This window comes from Typha latifolia, chromosome 11, assembly GCF_019914945.1.
Source record: "Typha latifolia isolate L0001 chromosome 11, TyphaL0001v2, whole genome shotgun sequence".
Taxonomy (NCBI): Eukaryota; Viridiplantae; Streptophyta; class Magnoliopsida; order Poales; family Typhaceae; genus Typha; species Typha latifolia.
In genome coordinates this window covers 10,591,433-10,613,135 of record NC_133096.1, presented here as the reverse complement: position 1 = coordinate 10,613,135, position 21,703 = coordinate 10,591,433, and the positions used below count along the sequence as shown (strand labels likewise).

The 21,703-nt window shown below is 40.3% G+C and overlaps 3 protein-coding genes across 7 annotated transcripts; 2 read left to right on the top strand and 1 right to left on the bottom strand.

Moving 5' to 3' along the window:
• Positions 1–244: 244 nt before the first annotated feature.
• LOC140798145 (peptidyl-prolyl cis-trans isomerase CYP57) lies at positions 245–4,572 on the bottom strand. Of its 2 annotated transcripts, none has more exons than XM_073151907.1 (10): positions 4,266–4,572; positions 3,757–3,935; positions 3,571–3,672; positions 3,216–3,322; positions 2,928–3,069; positions 2,008–2,239; positions 1,642–1,705; positions 1,281–1,470; positions 722–856; positions 245–633 (listed from the first exon to the last, which is right to left on the bottom strand). In XM_073151907.1, the coding sequence occupies exons 1-10, from the start codon at positions 4,483–4,485 to the stop codon at positions 493–495; spliced, it is 1,512 nt and encodes a 503-aa protein (XP_073008008.1). In that variant the 5' UTR covers positions 4,486–4,572; the 3' UTR covers positions 245–492. The 2 variants fall into 2 exon arrangements, with proteins under 2 accessions (XP_073008008.1, XP_073008007.1); XM_073151906.1 differs by having other exon boundaries at positions 1,281–1,476; positions 4,266–4,571.
• A 5,274-nt stretch (positions 4,573–9,846) lies between these two features.
• LOC140797668 (probable protein phosphatase 2C 6) lies at positions 9,847–15,145 on the top strand. Of its 4 annotated transcripts, none has more exons than XM_073151299.1 (5): positions 9,847–9,992; positions 10,696–11,654; positions 11,742–12,110; positions 12,194–12,299; positions 14,493–15,145. In XM_073151299.1, the coding sequence occupies exons 2-5, from the start codon at positions 10,917–10,919 to the stop codon at positions 14,828–14,830; spliced, it is 1,551 nt and encodes a 516-aa protein (XP_073007400.1). In that variant the 5' UTR covers positions 9,847–9,992; positions 10,696–10,916; the 3' UTR covers positions 14,831–15,145. The 4 variants fall into 4 exon arrangements, 3 of the variants coding, with proteins under 3 accessions (XP_073007400.1, XP_073007401.1, XP_073007399.1); XR_012110704.1 differs by lacking the exon at positions 9,847–9,992 and adding an exon at positions 12,390–12,548 and having other exon boundaries at positions 10,101–11,654; positions 14,493–14,630; XM_073151298.1 differs by lacking the exon at positions 9,847–9,992 and adding an exon at positions 10,106–10,402.
• Positions 15,146–16,731: 1,586 nt separating this feature from the next.
• LOC140797530 (KRR1 small subunit processome component) lies at positions 16,732–21,345 on the top strand. Its single transcript, XM_073151069.1, has 12 exons — positions 16,732–17,139; positions 18,136–18,212; positions 18,393–18,503; positions 18,726–18,794; positions 18,906–18,962; positions 19,100–19,138; positions 19,230–19,334; positions 19,426–19,508; positions 19,626–19,707; positions 19,956–20,099; positions 20,207–20,287; positions 20,878–21,345. Exons 1-12 carry the CDS (start codon positions 16,947–16,949, stop codon positions 20,995–20,997), a joined length of 1,161 nt encoding a protein of 386 aa, XP_073007170.1. The 5' UTR covers positions 16,732–16,946; the 3' UTR covers positions 20,998–21,345.
• Positions 21,346–21,703: the final 358 nt, after the last annotated feature.

Sequence of the window (21,703 nt, the reverse complement as noted above, 5' to 3'; positions counted from 1 at the left end):
TGTACTTGAAAGATTTTGCTTGGAAATTACAATCTGACTACATTAAAGCCATTAATCTTGGGCCAATTAGTATACAGTATCTGCAGATTCAGGTTAAATTTGGGATTTTGATTAAGAAAGTCTAAGGATTCAATTTGATGTATACAGTTTCTTCCACCATGACACAAATCAATTAACTGTGCAAGTATGAAGTACAGTAGAATACTTGCTGCCAAAAGAATAATAGAGTAAATCAAAATTAGGATGTCGATAAATAACTACTCTAGATTATAGAATATTAGCGTGCTAGAAATCCATTCGGTGTAACTAAAATGCCATTGTGCTAGTTTACAGCTCAAATTTGAAAAATACACGTTGAAGTCGAAGGGCAAAGCAGCTGTACAGTTGGTTATGTGACCCTGGCCCAAAAACCGAAAGAGGTCTGGTGCACGTGATAGATTTATTCCCCGACTAACCACAAGTAGGAGGATTAAGTGCACCTTAATTCAAAGATCAAGTGAGAGATTTTCCAGCCCACTCGCGTTCGCTTCTCTTAAACTTCGCCTGCATCTTGTTAAATTTTTCTTTACCTTTCTCCAGAAGAGGATCGTGTACAACATAATCATTTGGATCATCTTTCCGAGTCATGTTGTTCTGCAGAAGGTACGCCAACTCATAAAATTTCTATCTGATAAGTGATAAATGATCACTGAGATGAGAGGCAGAAGAGTATTTAATATACCTTCTCTGAAGAATCTGGAATGAACTTCAACCGGTTTGCCTGCCATCCTGAATAATCTTCCACATTGGACTCGCTACTAGAAGCAGTGATCTGATTGACCAAAGAAGCTTTGAACTTCTGCAGCTTCGCCATAGTCTGATACAATGAAATTCAATGGTAAGGATAACGTTAAAAGACAAAATACAGCTTGCATATACTAGTGATTGTTTCACACAGAAGTTAACAACAATACTAGGTACATTATCTCTTGAAAAGAATTGGAACCTACAGAATTTACTTGCCTCAATACACAAGAGAGCATAGCTGAAAAATCTCAACAATATGGATTTAAGGAAATAAAAAATAAAGTGTAAATTGCACATCATAGTAAAGCATTGGACAATTGCAACTAAAAGTGTAAGATACTTGGTAAATAATCCCTTAGGAAGAATAAGTAACAAATAGATTATTCATCTCATTATACAAGATGGCATAACACTCATGTTAGTATGTTTGCTATATGAAAAGCCAGAACTCTTTAAGTAATTATTGAGAAAAGTAATAGAAATTCTACACACACATCTTCTTCACGACCATGAAGTCGGCGCTTCTTCTGTTTGTGCATCTGTCTTTCTTGCTCAGCATGCCCAAGTAGCTGTAAGTCAGCATCAGCTTTGGCAAATCTTTCAGCCCTGGCTTCTGAGCCAATACCTTTCTTCTTCAGAGAAAGTTTATCAGCCTTAGAAATCTGACTCTCAGAATCATCAGTTCTGCTCCTGCACAGCATTTAGAGGAGATCAGAGAAAGAAAAGGAATAGAAAATGGTGATATTTAGTTATTTACAAACAATAAAATTAAACTGAGAAATAAACTCAATTTGAAAATGCAATAGATTAAATAAAATTTAATATAGTAATTTAATATAAGATCAGAATCCATACCTTGGAGCTGACACCTCACGATCCTTACGATTGGATTTATCATGATCCTTATGATGGGATTTATCTGCAATTAGTAAGAACCAATGTACATTATTCTTCAAAATAAAAACGATAAAGATTGACCCTGCTCATGTAAAGATATATCCATACTAATCGACTCTGAAAGTTTATCAATATCAGCAGAGTGACAATTCTTGGTTCACTTGTAAGCTAGCATAGAAAGGATTGATCTTGATAACTCAACAGAGATGTACATTAATATATGTCAGAAGCAATATCTTTTTTCTTTTCTTTTTTGAAGTAAAGGTTCTGAAGCAATATCTAGAATAAGATGGATTGGATTGCAACTGAGAAAACATACACTACCAGCAGCTAACTTTTCCTGAGCATTGGAATCACCCAACTCCCTGCGCTTTCGCAGAATTTGCAAACGCATACGTGCATCAAAGTTGGCTTCATCATCATCATCATCATCACCGCCACCGCCACCATCACTATGATCATCAATTTCTCGGCTCCTGAAATCATCTTTCTTTGTGCTTAAAGCCTCTCTCACAGATAAAACAGTATCCTTGTTCTTTTCCACTTGTTCTGCAGTCTGCAAGTTGGTAAACAACCCACCACTATCTCCTTTTAGTATAGAAACACAATGAATCAGTACAACAGCTATTTCCAGATAACTAATAGAACTTATTTTAACAGCAAAAATAGATTACAGAATTCCAATTAATCTGACTATCCAGACCATGCAAGAAAGGTACAATGTATATTTTGGTGATAAATTACTTTATAAAGCTATTGCCAAAAGAGAAAGCATTTGGTGAGGGAAAAAGAGCTAACTGGTGCTTAAAAATTAACCAGAAAGCTGAACTACAGTATACAGAGTATTGCGACATAGATGCAGCCATGGGGCTTCAAAATAACAGGGAAAAAAATCTAAAGTCAAACTGTCACATCAAGTATCAACTATTCTCTCTAAAAAGTTGAGATTTGAGTTACTGGAAATCATGTGGCAATCAAAAAGTAAATAGATTATCAAGGGTTAACTATGAGACCATGAATAAAAGATGAAGAGGTTCAGTTTGGTTTCACACCAGTTAAAACAATTCCTTTAACATATTTGCTATCAAAAGTAGCCGCCAGACTTTACTTAGTAGAAAGTCACTAACAATCAAAGAGACAGCATTCAAGAACTGAAAATGATTTCCAAACGTTAAATAAACAGACATGAAAAGAACCAGTTGATAACAAGAATATATGGTCAAGTTTAATGAAGAGATTATTACCAATGGTTCCTTTTGTGCTTCCTCTTTAAGAAAACGAGGATCATCTAATACATCATGAATGCTCTTAATCTTGACCTCTACAGCTGCTGCGTCTTTTTCTTCCTCTTCTACTTCTTCTCCGAAAGATAGGACATTTAACTTCCTGCATGATGTCAGCTCTATAAGTAGAAGAAGACTCTTGGAATTGGGCTAGCTAAAAGCCTAAAAGAACATATCATGATATATCAAACATATAATTATTAGTACATTTGACAAATGTGAATGAGAAAGAACCACTGGAATACATACTTAACTGCAATCTTCTTCTGCTGTCCTCCAGTATCAGCCTTTGAAGGAGCATGAGGCTTCTCAGCGACCTTCCTTGGGACTATATCATCAAATGGATTCCATAGTATCTGCCAAAATTCAAAGAAGAAAACCCTATTAACAGTTAAAACTAGAATAAAAAAGATTAACAAGCAATAAAAATGAATCAACTGCAATCTATAGATTTGTATATGAAAATTAAGAAGAAAAAAGATCGTCCTCCGAAGATTCATAAGAATTATTTTAAATGGGCCACTAACACCATTTGCTGTTTTTGAGTAGAAAGCAGAAAAACTGTAGAATATAAAAAATTTCACATAAAAGAAATCTATGATACCTCCGCAGAAAGGATCTTTGGTGGTGGATATAATGGACGGTCATCCTTATCAGTCTCGACATCTCCCAATGTCAGAACATTAAATATGGAATCCCCTGTGACCTGCACACCTTCGGTTCTCCAATGAGTTCTACCAAAGCTTACATCATGAAAACCAACAGGAAAAGCAAAAAAAAAAATCAGTACCTTCCCAAAGATCGTATTCTTCCGGTCAATCCAATCACAACGGTCCAATGTTATGAAGAATTGACTCCCATTCGTGTGAGGCGTGCCGGCATTTGCACATGCAACTAATCCTCTATGATTAAATCTTAAACGAGAGTGAAATTCATCGGAGAATGGGACCCCATAGATGCTTTCACCGCCTACAAGTTGGAGAACATGTCTAAGAATTTGACAAATTACGGAGGTAGATTAAGACCGTGAAATATGAGAGAACAATCTATCATATAGCGCCATTAGAATTACCAACAAAAGATCATTAAAAGGGGTTGCTTTATCACCAGAGTACTAAGATATCTTTAGTTAACATCAGGTACAATAACACCGCGCCGTGAATCATTCCAGGGAGCATAATTTGCTAAACGTCTAAGATGTAAAGATCCGAATCGACTAAGATTTCGTGCATTTAATTTCTAAGAAACCTAGGAGGAAGTAGAAATCTCGTACTAGAATCTCTCTAGATGACTATATACCAGTTCCGGTTCCGGTGGGGTCACCGCCTTGGACGAGGAAGGACTTGATGACGCGGTGGAAGATGGTGTTGTCGTAGTAGCCATCGAGGCAGAGCTGCACGAAGTTTCGCACCGCCTTGGGTGCTTCCTTCGGCCAAAGCTCGATGTCGAGGGGGCCCATCGTCGTGTTCAGCACCACCTTCCCCTTCGTCGGCGGCTCCAAGACGTACACCGACGACATCGCTCCTCTGTCTCCTCGCTCTCCCCTTCGCTAACCCTCGATCGGAAAAACTACGACAGCTCGTTTGATAGACCCGGTCTGGAGTCTCGACTACAACAGCTACCTAATCATCGATCGGGCCGGGTTCTTTGTCCAGGCTGGAGCCTCTATTCCCCAGACCTCTCACAAATCACTCAGACCGGGCTAATTTCGAGCCGAGCCTAACAAGCCTGACCCGTATCGCCCATTACTATTTCGGACTGAAATCGGCCCAAATCGGGTCCATTTTAGTCCAGTTCATTCCGGATGAGTTCAAATTGGGCGAGATATCTATGCACTTCATTTTATTCATATATTGGACTACTGTCAACGTCAATGCAACTTGTTTCGCCAAATAATTTGTCAGCCTGCACATATAATGAACAAGCTTGATTTCTATTTGATTCGATCTAAGTTATATATATATATATATATATATATATATATATATATATATATAGTTAGCCATTAGATTGAGATTTGATGGCGGGATCTTTAAGTTCATAACCAGGTATCATAGCCATCACAAAATTTGCATGAACTAGTAGAGCTAAGCTACTAGCAACTTGAGTTGAGCTGAACACAAATTAGTTCATATGAGTAGAATATGATTCAGAAATTAGCTTGAAATTTAATTTAACTTGCATTCGAGAGATTGATAAATCTAATTAACAAACACTTATACTATAGATGTCATAATATTAGACTCTGACGAACCTATTATGCTATTTGTCAACACTTGAAGAATTATTTTCCCCATTCTTCAAATCAAATTGGTATCCGAAGTGAACAACTACAAATGCCAAGTTAAAACCCAAAGCTAATCCCTGTCCCGCTCAATCCAATCCTTTCTCGCGCCTAGCAGTCAAAGTGGGCAACCAAGTTCCTTTTACAGACGCCCTCCCAATGTTTGAAGAAATAACCAACAGAATCTCAAACTGGAAATATCACAAGAACGTCGTCCCGGCGAAGCCATGGTGCAACAAGTTATGCGCAATTTCATCCCTCTCCTTCTTTGCTGTCACCGACCTGACCCCGTCCTCGACCACGACCTCGTCGTCCACGAGCTCGCACCTCCACTCCGGATCCATCAATTCCTTCCTTATCTCGCATATGTTGTGCAGCACGCAGCAGGCTCCGAGCACCACCGGTAAGTCCTGGAGCTTCACCTCCGTCCTCTTTTGCAAGCAACTCCACCTTCCCTTCAACCTCGCGAACGCCTCCTTCGCTAACGCCCTCACCTCCCCGACCTTCTCGTTGAATGCGTGCTGCGTCCACGTCTGGTTCTGGTGGCTGTACGGCACCAGCACCCAATCCAACAGCGGGTAGCTCGCTCCCCCGACGATCCAGGTGTCCATTAGGATCCCCGCCGCTGCCCTCTGGTACAGCGACGATTTCTCGAGCACCTGGTCGTCGGACATGGATCCGGGCCACCCGATCGACACGTCGGTGAAGACGCCGTCCGGGTCGACGACGCCTTGGACGGTGATGGAGTAGGAGGTCTTCTGGTTGCGCTCGGTGTGGCGGCGGTTGAAGTAGGAGGACACGCTGACCTTGGGGGCGATGATGGGGATGTGGGTGGTGTACATGGATCCGATCACGTTTGGGATCCCGGAGATTGATTCGAATCGGGATTTGATCTCGCTAGGGTTTGGGGGCCATTGGAGGAATCGGGGCATGAGGACGGTCTTGATGGCGGAGGAGACCTCCAAGACGAGCTTGTGGCAGGTGGAGATCCCGAGGCCGAACCGCTTCGAGACAAGGCGGAGGGGCTCGCCGGTGGCGAGCCGCCACACGCAGACCGCGACGCGCTGCCGCACCGGTATGGCGGCGCGGAGCATCGTGTCCTCCTTCGCCACTGCGGCGCCCAGCTCGTCGCAGATCATGTCGAAGGTGGATCGTCCCATCCGGAAAGCTTGCCGGAACTCCGACTCCGGAAAGTCCGGGTGGTTGCAGCGGTCCCACCACGCGCGTGACCGGTCCTTTACCCAAAGCCGCCGCTGATGCGGCCCTATTCCGGCTTCCCCACTGGCATTCGAGTCCCGCCGATCCGATTCCTCCTCCGCGTTGAGGTCATCGAGCGAGGTCAGTAGCTTGGCACTAGATCGCTTCTTATTCCGCTTATCCTTATTACGATCGCTATCATTATTACTATCCATGCCACCGCTATCCTCCTCCGCTATCCGCCTCTTCTTAGGCATGGTATCGGAGGATGGGAAGGGAAAACAATGGCCGAATTCGTCTTCGAAGATTGGATCAGTAAGGGTCCTCATTGTGTCATTCATATATATATATGGAATAAGGAAGAATAGAATAGTGGGGCAAAAAGTGGAATAGAGGGCAGATAGCGTTGGCGATGACTAGTGAGAACGGGGGAATAAGGATGCGAATTTTTAGACGATTGGGGGTGGGGGGGAATAGCATGTGAACGCGGTGGGAGGATTCCTCCATGGGACCATCATGGCCCATGAGTAGGATACGGCGGCCCACGCGCCCAGGAGGAGGAATGGGGGAAAGGCGCAGTAGGATAAGATAACACGGACGTGGGGATAACTTATATGAGCGTGGGTACAAATGCTTGGGATGAAGGATTACGTCAGTGATGATATCGTTTGGGTGGGTGGATATAGCATAATGATTGCGAATCTTCTGCAGCCACGGTTGCAGGAATCTGATGTATCTTGTTCCGTGTGAATGAGCAGGAAAGGGAAAGACGGGGAATACACGCAAGGCTTGTGGCGTCTGGTAAATATATATAACCAAGGACAATGACAGAAGTGCTAGATATAGTAATAAAAGAATCCAAAGTCACTATCAGTCGAATCATAGCTACATGTGATAAGATTATCATCTAATTAGAGCCCTTTTGGTTAAATGTATTTGTAGATACTGCGTATATGAAATGTCCACAATTTTAAATGAACACTACTGAATCAAAATTTCTCACTAGAATTACGGTAAAAGGAAGAGGTGAAGAAACTGTGGTTTGCCATCCACTCTAATTCTATAAATGTCAAAATATAATATATTATCTTAAGTTAGTATATATATATATATATATATATATATATATATTGATGCAACATCTTTAGAAACATCACCCGGAACAACCTCTTTGGATGTTCTCCAATACAAGCTTAAGGATATATAATGGTGAATCATGAAATAATTTGCTTTTGGCTTTTGAGGGGGTAACAGGATATCTACTTGTGCTGTTCAAATATATTTACTTCTAAGGGGGAGGGATTGTGTGATTCCTAAATAGCTTGGCATCAGTAACATATCATTTTCTCACAAATTGAATGCTAATCCCACACCAGACATACCAGATCGACTAAAATTAGAAGAAAGATATGGATCACTTTGCTTTTGCATACAAGGTTTTCAGTTTACGAAGTTGCACTGCATCTAGAAGAAAAGAAATACTATCAAGTACAATGGAAAGACATTTTTGTCAAAGTAACTTAAGAGAATCTCATTTTTCAGAAGAACAAGATATTGGGTTAGAACCAAAGGATAATTTGATACTAATTTAATTGCTTTGCATGTTTCAGATTAACTGAAACCTTGAACTTGTCTGTGATCTAGCATATTTTTTTGATGCTTTTGCAGTTGTGCTGAGATGTTCTTAGGATAACACACAATTTGCAGCACCCATCGATCTGACAAATTTCTCCCCTTAATATCAATCTCCAAGATGTTTGAATTTCTCACGACTCCGTAGACATGCAGAAGAAATGGCATCCCACTCGGAGCTTACTTATTAAGTTTCAAAGATTCTGTGCAGTATCCAAGATAATGATTTATGTTATCCAATGAAGAATAAGGCATGGTGATGCCTAAAATATCTCAAATCATGGTAACATCGTTGACTGAATACATGATAGCTGTTCTGAGTTAATCACGCATATTTCTGTTCTTATGGCAGGAAAAGTTCAGGATGTTGATCTAGATGGATCCAAACACTCAACTAGCGGAAGGTGATTTCAGTAAAGTGGGTGCATCAAGTGGCTTATTTGCATGAACATATTGCACAGCAATTATTACATCTGTATCTTTGTAGGAGGTATAGATCTGCCACATTCATTGCATCCTATATGATTAAGGATCCACGAGGTATCCCAGAACTAAAGACAGGCGTATGGACAAAATCTCCGGACTGCCTTTTTTTCACATGAACAAAAGATAAAAAAAGATATTGATTGCTTTCAGTTTTTTTTTTTTTTTTTTTGTAATTTCTTTCTTGTATGACAAATGGAGAAGTGGGTCGTTTCCACTAAAAGCCAAACTGATCTTGAAAATTTTGCAGTATCACTCTCTTTTTTTTTTAAAAAAAATTCATTCTGCAGAACTACAAGTCTTATTTATCATCTATATATATCATAGATTGTAATAACTGAATTTGACTAGTTCTGCAAAATTAAATGATCGGAGTAGTTGAGAACCCAACTTAGGAGAAAGGAAAAGAAAAGAAAAATATGGTTTTTGGATAACTCGAAGTCAATGGTCTTCTATAAAATAAAAACAATAACGTAAAGCACTGGCAGATTGGCACATGATGATATATTATGAATATATGGTGCAGGAGAAATTCACCCGTGTGTGGACGCGGAGGAGAGTCCCTTCGCGTGTTTTCGAGGAGCACCGCAAGCTTTACGAGGTCAGACTCCAGAGGCATCGCAGTCGTCGCCCACGTCCTTTTCCACCGTCCGATGGAGTCGTCGCGCGACACCGACGAGGAGAAAAAGAAAGAAAGAAAGAAAAAAAAGAAAAAAGAAAAAGTAAACGTGATTAGGCTCAGGAGACGTGGCTTCCACCCAATGGTCCACGTCCTCTCCTCGCAACTTGAGCCACGAGAAGCATATGGCTATATATCTCGTAGGCTCGTAGCTCCCGTCTCGTACTTGCCATGGTCTTGTGCTTTCCAGTCCTGTCCCTCGGGTTTACTAATATTTCGATCAAACTCCACCCCCGGTACGGTCACCGCCCTGTGAGAGTAAGCTTAGTGGGGGTGGGGGGGCCTAAGAGGATCCGATCCGATTCCTCGCCCACGTGCTGATTTCTCCACCACGAATTCCCGTATCTCACCCTCAGCGTCAGCTATGATTGCCCGTTTATCTCGCCACGTCACCGTTCACTGATATAAGCACGTCAAGTGGACGGCTTTGATTAGATCATCCAGCTTTGACGATGTGATCTCGGCCTCCGAGCCTACCGTTGGGTAGCGGCGGACCAGTCCAGGACTCCATGGACTTCACATGTCCGTTTAACGTCCATCGCAGGGCCTTCTCGTAATTCGATATCCTTTTCCTTCCCTTTTACACTTTTTTGTTTTTGTAAGCAATGTCCGTAGACATTCCCCCTATTGCATATGATATGAATGCCTCGTTACGGGGGTTACGCTCGAAGATAGGCTCGGGTCACTCGATCTCACCAATGCGAAGGGGACACGTTGCAGGAATAGTAATACCATGTTCGAGAGCGGACAGGTAATCCGCAGCTATCGTGATGCGATCTCGTCTCGACACCTGTCCATCCTCTTTCTCGTCTCGGTCTCCCTCCCATCGCTCCCCCCCCCCCCTCTCTCTCTCTCTCTCTCTCTCTCTCTCTCTCTCTCTCAAGCTCACATTTCTCCTCTCCAAATCTTTCCCTCTACCTCTCCTTTGGAGTGGAGGTTGCTTTCCCTCTCCCTCTCCCTCTTCCTCTTCCTCTTCCTCTTTCCCACCTCCATCTTTCTCGAGCACCGAAAGCTTTGTAAAGGAGGTGTTTTGAGGTTTCTTTTCTTACTTTGCTCTTCCTCATCTTCACTGTTGGTCGTGACTGACAGCTAACGATGACCATGAGAGGGAAATAGTTGTTGGGTTTCTCTCATAAATTCCGTCGGATTCAGGGCACCCAGGTGGGAAAAGCCCTCCCATCTTCTTCTTTTTGTGGGCTTTCCTGTGATTCCTTAACCTCCTCTATCCCTTTCCTACGTTCTCCTTTCCTTTTTCCTGTGCTTGGGGGCACAAGGGCTTCTTCTTTGCTCTTGTTCTTTTTGAAGTTGCAGTTTGTAAATAATTAGAGCTAGTGCTTAGTCCTCCTTGTAGCTTTTGCTGCTACTAAAGAGAGGGCAAGTGCCCAAAGTGATTCTCTGAGTGGGGCATTGCCATTTCTGGTCTAATTCACTCTCTGCCGATCGCCTTTTTGTAGATTATAGTGTGTATATAATTCCTATAAGGGGAAAGTGCTCAGATCTGGGTGGGCTTGCCCAAATATTTAGTGGGCGCATGGAAGGCCACCGGCCGGAAACCAGGGACCGGGTACGGAGGCCCTTTTGCCATGGATGAAGAGGCGTCGGAGGAGGCACGCGCGAGCAATGGTTGGATCGGTTGAGATTCTCGAGGTCTGCTGCATTTTAGGAGGTGGAGTTGATGGAGAAGAGGTCCGGCGTGGTTACTTTGTCGTGTAGGGTAAGTAATTTGCTCTCGGAGAACCTGATGGAGATCAATCACCTCAATCTGATCACGGATGCCGCTGCCTTGCTGCCGGATCAGGTTGCTGCTTCCAAGAATGAGGAAGAAGAGGCAGTGGTGGCTATTGAGGTGGATGGGGATAGGGATGGAAGTGGCCTCAAAATCCGGACGAGGGCTAGAAGTGAAGACGAGGATTCGGTGTCTGCTGGACTGGAATTTTCTGTGGGGAGCCCCTGTTCGGTTGTTAGCGACTGCAGCAGCATCGCCAGTGTGACTGAGGAGTTCTTGAACTCGGATATGGCTTGCGAACTCGGTACACTCTGTTCGGCAGATGCTGTGAAGAGTACAACGAACAGTGTTGAAATTGAGGCTGGGTCTGCTCTTACGGAAATAGGTGCCACTGCAATGTCAGTGGGTGATTCTGATGGTCTGCTACGCTCTGTAATTCAGGAGAGTCGAGCCAGTGGAAGCAGTGGCGGGCGAAGCGTCTTCTTGATGGATTATGTGCCGCTTTGGGGTTGCACGTCCATCTGCGGGCGAAGGCCCGAGATGGAAGATGCTGCTGTGACAGTGCCTCGGTTCTTCAAGATTCCACTTCGAATGCTGACTGACTCTGTTGTCAACGGGTTGGATCCTAGTTCGTTTCGTCTTCCTGCCCATTTCTTTGGCGTCTATGATGGTCATGGTGGTGCTCAGGTGTCCTGTTGGTTTCTTCTAAGTTTAAAGGTCCGTAGCTTGGTATTGTCTGCAACTTCTTAGATGCATCTTGTCATTTAATTGCAGGTGGCTAATTACTGTCGTGATCGCCTTCATGTTGCATTGGTTGAAGAGTTGAGTAATATAGATGAAGGTTTAGGAGGGACAAACATGATCGATTTCAAGAACCAATGGGAGAGAGCCTTTGTTGGTTGCTTTCAGAAGGTTGATGACGAGGTTGGAGGAAAAGCTGGGAGAGCAGGCACTGGAAGCACATCTGAGGTCTCTGATCAATTTCAGGCAGGGTCATCAGAGCCTGTTGCTCCAGAGACTGTGGGATCGACAGCTGTTGTTGCTGTTATTTGTTCTTCGCACATCATTGTTGCAAATTGTGGAGATTCACGAGCAGTACTTTGTCGTGGCAAACAACCTGTGCCTCTATCGGTGGATCATAAAGTAAGGCATGCGGTTAGATTCTAGATAATCTTATTTTAATCATTAACAAAAATTGAACAGTAATTTAATGCTTAATGCTTCAGCCGGACCGAGAGGATGAGTATGCAAGGATTGAAGCAGAGGGAGGCAAGGTGATACAGTGGAATGGATATCGTGTACTCGGTGTTCTTGCTATGTCACGTTCAATTGGTACGTATACCTTTTCTCTTAAAGGAGCTGGTTTGATAATAAAATATCATAAGATTGATGAGACTTTCCATTGATATAAACTATTATCAGGTTACACAATAGAGGGTGGTCATGTCAACAATTTTCTGGAAATACTCATTTTGATGATAGAAGCACATTTCTACATGACTCGAGGCCTACCTTTCTTAATCTAGATAGCTGAACTGTTAGCTTACTATGGTGCAATCACGCTGAAAGCACTTTCTGCAGGTTGATTTAGCTTTACTGTGCACTACACTAAACAAAAGAGATGCTACAAATTACAACAGGATTTTGATATAAATTGCAATGCACATTTGTCTTAAAGATCATATGCTTAGTTTCATATATCATCCAGCAATCTGGACTAGATCGACTCATTGAAGCTATGATCACACCTTTCCTTTCATTTAATGTTCTTTTCTGCTTATTATTATCTCCTAAAAAGACTCCACTATACCAAAGAAAGCTATTTAGGTGAAGAAATGTACTTTGGCTAGTCAGGTCTAAAACTTCAGGAAAAGAGTCTTATGACAGAAAGCAGCAACATACAATAGATAAGTGAGGACATTATTAGATGGAAGACTAATCTCTTCGGGAAATATCTCAAACTGATTAAGAATTGCATTCAGTGAATAAGTAGCTCAGCATATATGTAATTATGTTCTCAAAGTCTGAAGTAGTTGATTGGTTCCTTGGTCATTCCTCCGAGGAGAAATAGTTTTGACTTGTGATGCTAAAACTGGCTTATGAACTATTCATAAGAATGCACCATTATGTCCGTGAAGGGTATCTTGTAAGTTTGGTTTGAGAAACAATATATCTGATCTGACAAAGATAGCTATAGAACTAAGAATAGTTGAGGCTTTCTCATGCTCACATTGTTGGTCTTCCCTTTGGTTTCATCTATAGAGCTTTGTCCTTAATCCCGATCCTCATTCTAAACTTATGATCTTATGTGATTTCTCCTTGTACAAATGTTTTAGATTTGCTCTGCTTCGAAGAGGTTGAATCTTTAGAGTTTATTCCAGTTATCTTGTCGTGGAGTTTTAATTTTCTTTTCTTGAATCCCTAGTTTTTCAAAGATAGGGAAGCCCTAAAATTGATATGTAATGCTAGTGCACACAAAGTGAAGTTTTCAAATATCCTTGTCTTGATATCTAACATAAATTCACTTTATGCATTGTAATCTGATTAACTCATCAATTACTCTAAAAGCTTAAGCTGTTGGAGGACGGTAGATTTTATATTTTATATTCTAACACTTTCTCTCACTTATTAGTTTTAAGATATTTTGAGAAGCCACTAAGTGAACTTGATAATGGATGAAAGTTTTATATTCTTAAATAGTAAATAAGCTTGGCAAAATTTGAATTTAGGATCTTTGCTCTGAGACCATGTTAACTCTAAATTTTTTATTTGATATTCTAACAAATTCCATAGCTAGTTTTATGTTTTCCAAATGCTTGGACATGTGAAATCTTTAGAACCTTGCTATTATTTATGTCATATGCCTCAAGGAGGTTTAATAGAGAATAGGGCTGTCATTTTGTCAACTTATGTGCTGCTCATTGCTCAGATGTAGACATGATACATTTTGATCTTATTCTACTGAACAAGTTTCTATATTTTGGTGCTTTTCTTTAACCAGGCAAATCTTGAAACTTTTACTTGGGATATTTCCCTTAAAATTCCTATAAACATTCTTCAGTAATGTTGCCATGCTATAAATTAATAAATTATTACTCCCAAATGTTAGATTATGTAATTCATGCCATCCATCTTTTCCATTCATTTCGTATGACTTTGGTTGTTGACTACTTGGATATTGATCATTAATTGGTTATGTCAATGAGATTACAGTTCCAGGTGAAAAGCATTACAATCAGATTACAGACAGGCATAAACAGGATGCGTGCTAAGTAGGACAATGTAACCTATTAGACATACTAGTTACTCTTCATGTCTCAAAAGATTACTATGGTTGAGTACTATGCATATGATATTGTCTGCAGATACTACCATCAGGTTAAGATTTTTAATTGAGCATTAATTCTTTGAGGTTTCTGACAAAAATTAAAAGATGAAGTAGCATAGTGATGAATTCATGGATGTTGAGTAGTTTGTCATATTGGTCCAATAATTTCCTAACCATAACCTGTGATATCTGTGCAGGGGACAGATACCTGAAACCATGGATAATTCCAGTTCCAGAGGTCACTATTGTTCCTCGTGCGAAGGAAGACGACTGCCTTATTCTAGCTAGTGATGGCCTGTGGGATGTCCTGTCAAATGAGGAGGTCTGTGATGTTGCACGCAAACGCATCCTAATATGGCATAAGAATAATGGCACGACATCGTCCTCAATGCAAAGGGGCGACTTCACTGATCCTGCTGCTCAAGCAGCTTCCGACTACCTTTCGAAGCTTGCTCTCCAGAAGGGAAGCAAGGACAATATCACTGTTATTGTTGTCGACCTGAAAGCTCACAGGAAGTTCAAAAGCAAGACCTAACTGCAAGGTTGGGCTTCATTGGATAATTATATGGTTTAAGTAGGCACAGGATATTTGGACTCCACTGTAAGCACTAGTTTTATTGTTTTAGATACATTATTAAGCCCACTGTTTTTTTCCCCTAATTGTTCTTTTTTTTTTTCCATTGGGCATCAATTTCTGTACTCTATAATACTATAGATTCCACCAGTATCAGGGCATATATGATGCAGGTGAACTGATCTCGCATTTCCTTAACCTTTAGCTGGGGCCTTATACTGGTACTGTACATTTGCACTTGAAGGTTGAAAATGCGGTATGGCGGATTATATATAATCTTCATTCTGTTTAAATTACTTTACTATATCTGCTACCCATGATAATTAAAGCCTCTCTGAGGTACTTTGCACTTCCGGCTCTGTTTCCTCTTTACGTTGTTCTCGTTCTGATGGACGCTATTCATCAACAATATTGTTTGTGGTGGAGAGAAGAGCGTTAAGGAGGAGATATTTATAAGGTAACAGGATCTTTGTCTGATTTTTCTGTTCATTGGGCTGACTGCTGATCACCATCATCCAATGGTATTAAATATTTATAAGGCTTCAGCACTTTTCTTTTTGTGGTTAATTATGTTGACATTCTTTGAGCTATACTTGGTTTTCCCGGAGACCTAAATATATTTAGGTTACAACTGTCACCTGCAAACTTTTAAAAAACTTTAATGTGACTATTATGTTAGTTTACAGTTAGAAAAATTGAGGAGTTAACTTACGTGACAAGTTAATTAAACTCAAAATGACCTAGATGCTCTCATTAATCCTTTAATTAAATTAGAATAAAAGATATATATATATATATTATTATTAAATTTAATTTATTATTTTCTTCCCTCGTCCACCATCACTAACTTCTCCCCTTCATCGTCGTCGATCGCCCTTTCACCACCATCGGTCGTTGACATCACCTCCTCGCTGTCGGATTGCTTTAGCCAGGCACCAGCCGGCCAAGACAATTGATTCCCCACCTTGCCCTCCTCCCTTTGCCCTATCTCACTGTCAATAACATCGGTGAGGGGTAACATCGATGGATCCATTTGCCAACCATGAGGAGGAGTTTTCGCTTACCGTGAGGGCAAGGGCTGAGTTGTTCGGGTTCGGCTTCTTCGCCAACTTCATAATTGGCAACTTCATCTGATCCATTGAGCTCTCCTATAAGATCTCCGCCAAAGTCCGCCACCACTCATGGTGATCCCTTTTGATCTCCTCGGGTTCACCTTCCGACAAGCTAGGCTCTCTATCTCGTAGCTCGTGAGGACGCTCGACCATGGTGGAAGCACTAGCGGCGCTTCGTCCAAGTCAGTCAAATTTTTTGAAGAGCAGTGATGGCGAGGCGTCGAGAAGCGGGTTACATGTCGAGTCGATAGCAACTGGATCGCCGAAGTACTTCGACAAGGTGATCGGCGTGGTTTGGTGGAGGAGACAAGTGGTTTGAGATTATTTGATATTTTTTTAGTGCTAAATTGATGAACTCGTATCAAAGGGTATAATTGGTCGTTACGCGTTTTCCGTTATTGCTGTTACCATTTCACTTTGCCAACAATTTAGAAGTGACATGTGACCTAAAAAAATTTAGGAGCTCCCCGTAAAAATCAGATATACTTCAGAGTGTCAGCGTAATTAACCCTTTTTTTCTCACGTTATCTTTGCAATGCCAAATTGAGGAGACGAGCTAAACTCGAGCCTGATCGATAACAAACCGAGTTCGAATTCGAGCTCAATGTAAGAGCATTCAGAAGTCGGCAATTCTCACTCTAATGACGTAGGAGTCGTTGATCAGTAGCGCCAACTAGTGTTACTCTAGGATAGAGTGGAGTGGAGTGAAGTCGTCTGCTATATAGGAAGCCGTGTTCATTGTGGTACTTCGACTTAGTTTAGCCCACCGACTTATTATGTGATGCCGAGTTCTACACTGGGTTGATAGTCATCTCTTCCCTTTCGAACACAAACTGGTTCCCCTAAACCCCTCCAGTCTCCGCCGCCACTAGAGTATCGGACTACGCTTTTCCTACTCCTCTTCTCCGTCCCCAGTGAAAACCCTAAACCCGAGAGATCGAAAGCCTCTGACCGAAGGCGTAGCCATGGAAGCGGCTCCGGCCGAGGGCGATAGCAAGAAGGCGGGGAGGAAGCACAAGGGGAAGCACGACAAGCCGAAGCCGTGGGACGACGACCCCAACATCGATCACTGGAAGGTCGAGAAGTTTGATCCCTCTTGGAACGAGGGCGGCATGCTCGAAGTCAGCTCCTTCTCCACCCTCTTCCCCCAGTATAGAGGCAAATCCTTCTTCCCTAACCCTCCTTCCCTTCTTTAACTTTTTGCTATATTGTTCGTTTTGGTAGCGGTTCATGTAAAAGGAAAAAAATCCAACTTCTTTTTTTTTTTTTTTAAACTTTTCCTTAGAAAGTATGATGCTATTAGGATAGCCTTCAATCTACGTCTGTCGAAAATTATGGAGGAGGGTAGGTTTAGTTATTCTCGGTTCATGTTTACCAACTTCTGCCCTTCATAATTGTTCAATACACTGTAGTTGCTGATAACTTCATGTCGATCCTTTGATTTGTGCAAAAGGATGCTGTCTGTTAGAGTTTACTTCGAGTAGAAATTGGTCTTCTATTTCGGCACCAGTCATTAGGGACAAGGCCCTTACCAAGGAAAAGAACCAAGTATACGCGCTATATATGGTTATAATGCTAGTAAAATTTTGGAAAATTGCCCAAATCTCTAAGTAATGCTACAATTTCAGAGAAAGAGAAATTCCTTTCCCATTCCTTTATAGCCAACAACTTATCGTGATCATTGTTCTGCAATTCATCTTAGATTGCATACTTTGGTTGCTTAGAATCATACAATGAAGACCTTGATTTGGTAAGAAACTTCAGAGTATGGCAAGTACCAAAGAAACATAAAGTCAGACATTTCATTTAGAAATAAGAGTAGCAGAAGATTAATGGTGATACAGGAGATGTGGAAGTTAGAGATTCATTTAATGGAAAGAAATTGTTTACTCTTGTCAAATTTTAAAGCTGTCCTTCGATCAAAACTGTAGCTCCTATAGCGGTTACACAGATGTAATTTATGCTTAAAAGATAAAACTGGAAAAACGATTCATGGTTATTATAGTTTAGTTTTCCTATATCTGATATATAGTTCTAAGGTCCTATCAGTAACATTCTTATCGTATCTTTAGTCTTTCCTCCCAGGGAGTCTATGCACATAACGGTCCTTATTTCCTGCATGAGCTTTCTTGACTTGCCTCAACATTTTTGCAGAAAAGTACCTACAAGAAGCGTGGCCTATGGTAAAAAGTGCACTAAAGGACTGTGGCATTTCATGTGAGCTCAACTTGGTAAGCAGTTGGCATGATAGATTTGGAGATAACTTGGCTGATCTTCATGTTTTTTTTTCCTTTGCCTGGTTGGATTTATGTGTCTTGTATTTACTGGTCTTGACTTCTAGTAGAGCACATATATATTTTTATTTATTTATATTTTGCATGATTTTGAGTCGAGAGTCTCTTTATGCATAGGTTGAAGGATCAATGACTGTTTCAACCACTAGGAAAACTCGGGATCCTTACATAATTGTTAAGGCCAGGGATCTCATAAAGCTTTTATCCCGCAGTGTCCCTGCACCTCAGGTAATTTCATCCTCTGTAAACATGTAGATTTCACAAACTTATAGAGTTCCTTACTATGCTTGGTGGCATTCTTTTTTTCATCTAATTTTCCTTTTAATTTCTTTATTGATTTATCTAGCTGAACATTTCAAGAGCAAGTGGAGTTTTATGATCTTATCCTTAAGATAATATTCCATCATGCAAGTTACTTTGAGCTGACCCTTATTTCCTCTGGTGTTGCAGGCAATCAAAATTCTAAACGATGATATGCAATGTGACATCATAAAGATTGGCAGTCTCATACGTAACAAGGTACAACCTACTTTTTCACTCATCATTTCTTTGGCGTCCCCTCAATGGGACCCTTTTAATTCTGAAATCTGTTTGAATCATCAGTAAATTATGAGATGGTTCAATATGCAGGAACGATTTGTCAAAAGGAGAGAACGTCTATTGGGCCCCAATCTATCTACCCTAAAGGTATACTTGTTAGTATCTCTATAATTCTTCTATGATCAAGGTCAAACATTTGATAACATTTATAATTATTTCCTATGTACATATATTGCCTTGTATGTATCACCTTCTATTGCTGATTGTTTCTATTTGTGCTATAGGCCATCGAGATTTTAACTGGGTGCTACGTTCTGGTTCAGGTGTTGCTTTCACACTTTATATGTTTTATTTTAAGTTGCATTAAACCACCACAGTTTATATTGATAGACCTGACCATCTTTTCCTTGTCAGGGAAACACTGTTTCAGCCATGGGTTCATTTAAAGGCCTAAAACAAGTCCGGAGGATTGTGGAAGATTGCATCCAAAATGTGCAGCATCCTGTATACCACATCAAGGTGATTTTGTTAAGCATGGAAGCTTATTTAGCTGAGAAAATATCTAGTGATCTTGGATTGAATACTTAACATTTTCTGTTGCGGGAAACAGACCTTACTAATGAAGCGAGAACTTGCCAAAAATCCCGCATTAGCAAATGAGAACTGGGATAGGTTCCTTCCAAAGTTTAAGAAGTAAGAATTTGAATTATTGTTTAATCATAAGCAACAATATGAATGACTTTACCTTGCTATATGCTACGTTCTTGTGATTTGATGATTTGGTTGAAATTAATTTGATTTGTATTTTAGGAAGAATGTTAAGCAGAAGAAAGTCAAGGTTAAGGAGAAGAAATCATATACACCTTTTCCTCCTCCTCAACAACCTAGCAAGGTGAATTATAGAGTTAATTTCTTTCTTCATTTTGTGCACATATTCTGTTATAAGTTTATATACATGCTTATGTTGTCAACTTCATACTTGAAAACCAGTAGGAATTAATGGGTGAATTAGCGACTTTATCTGCCATCTAATTTCAATTAGGTTTTGTTGTTTTTTTCTTCTTCTGTTTTTCCACTTCTTTTGTCCTTTTATACTTTAGATTATTTTCTTGCTGTAATTAACCTTTATAAGATCTATAGATTGACCTTCAATTGGAAAGTGGTGAGTATTTCCTGAGTGACAAGAAGAAGTCAGCAAAGAAGTGGCAAGAGAAGCTGGAGAAGCAGGCTGATAAAGCAGCTGAAAACAAGAGAAAGAGAGAGGCTGCATTTATTCCACCGAAGGTAAGTCCTGAAAATGTCTTTGAGCTATTGTTTTTGTAAAATATTATTATTCTTATAATTGCCTAAGCGCTTTTCTTTCTTACACATTCTTATCTCTGGTATTACAGGAGAATTCTACTCATGTATCTGATTCTGCTAAATCTGACAATGATACTGACAAGATGGATGCCATGATGGAGTCATTAAAGGTATATGTTTGGATTGTTTATCTCTTGATGATTTTTTAAGTGGGTCAATATGTTCAACATCATAGTATGCAATCCATAGATTGAAGTCCATACCTTAAGTATTGATCTAACAACACCAGTGTGGACCAGACAGTGCTGTGGCTAAGGTGTAGATATTCTTAGCTTTTATTATTCAGAATGGTTCTAAAGGTTTTAATTTTTGATTGCCTATATTAATCCTTATTTCCACATAACACTTTTTGATTACTTTTCATCTAGTTTAATTTCTAATAAGAACACCTGCATAGGCTTCTCTTTCAGAAGAATTCAAAATTTTCATGTTTATAGGATCAATGATCATCCTCGAAGGACATCAAAAAATCTTTATGTTATCCGAACATCAAAGCTTATTTTAAAATTTTAAATTAATCTTCTTTGATGACCTACTCCTAGTACATTAGAGTCTCAAAAGCTTCTTTTGTTAGATATCCCAATGCTTTTTAATCGCGCAAAGGACTACTTATGTGTACTTCTATTGTCTGGACAGATGTTTCTCTCTTAAAGATGGCATGGTTATCAAATCGTACTTATCTTATTCTTTTTAATTGCAGAAAAAGGCAAAGGAATATAAAAAGCATGAAGCCCTTGAAAATGTAAGAGCTGAATCATATATCGCCAGTGCTGAAAATCTACGCTCTAAAAAGAAGCAAAAATCTTCAAAATCTAAGTGAATTATGGGTTATTTGCCACCACACAAAGGAGACAATTTCTTTGCTGGATGTCTTTTGTTTAAAAGGAAAGCTTCAAAGAATTGTCTAAGGCTAAGGATGCATCTACCGCTGTAATCGGTCTTGGAACTCGTAGGATGTTTTCATTCTCAAGACTGTGAATGAGTACAGAGGAGTTAGAAATGATCGGATCTGGTGTTACTCTTTGAACCGTAGCTTCGCAACACAATTGCTGCCGTATTCCTGATGTTGTGGACATTCTACTCCTACTCTTTTGGACTGTAATCGACAAATATATCTTACTGGGACTTGTTGACATATCAATTGAAGCTATTCAGTCCTCAAAAGTTATACACTCTAGTCTGTACCTTGAGATGATATCTGTCATGCCCTCTTTATTTGGAGTACACTTATCATCTATAGTTGACATCTTTTAGATATGTAACACTAGATAAAGCAGGCAGGACCAATTGCACAAATGATTTGCAAAATTATTCTACTTTACAATCACGGTAGCTAAAATGGTTAAATGTGTCAAAAACACACTCTTTTATTTTGTTGTTGTAAAAATGATAATCAATATATATTACCTTAAAAAGGACAAAATAAAAAATAATCTCAAGTATCCCTGCGATATCAGATTCTCCCTATAAAAATATCCTAAAGACAGCCAGCCAAGTAGCAGATTGGTTTGCAACATCAAGTGAAA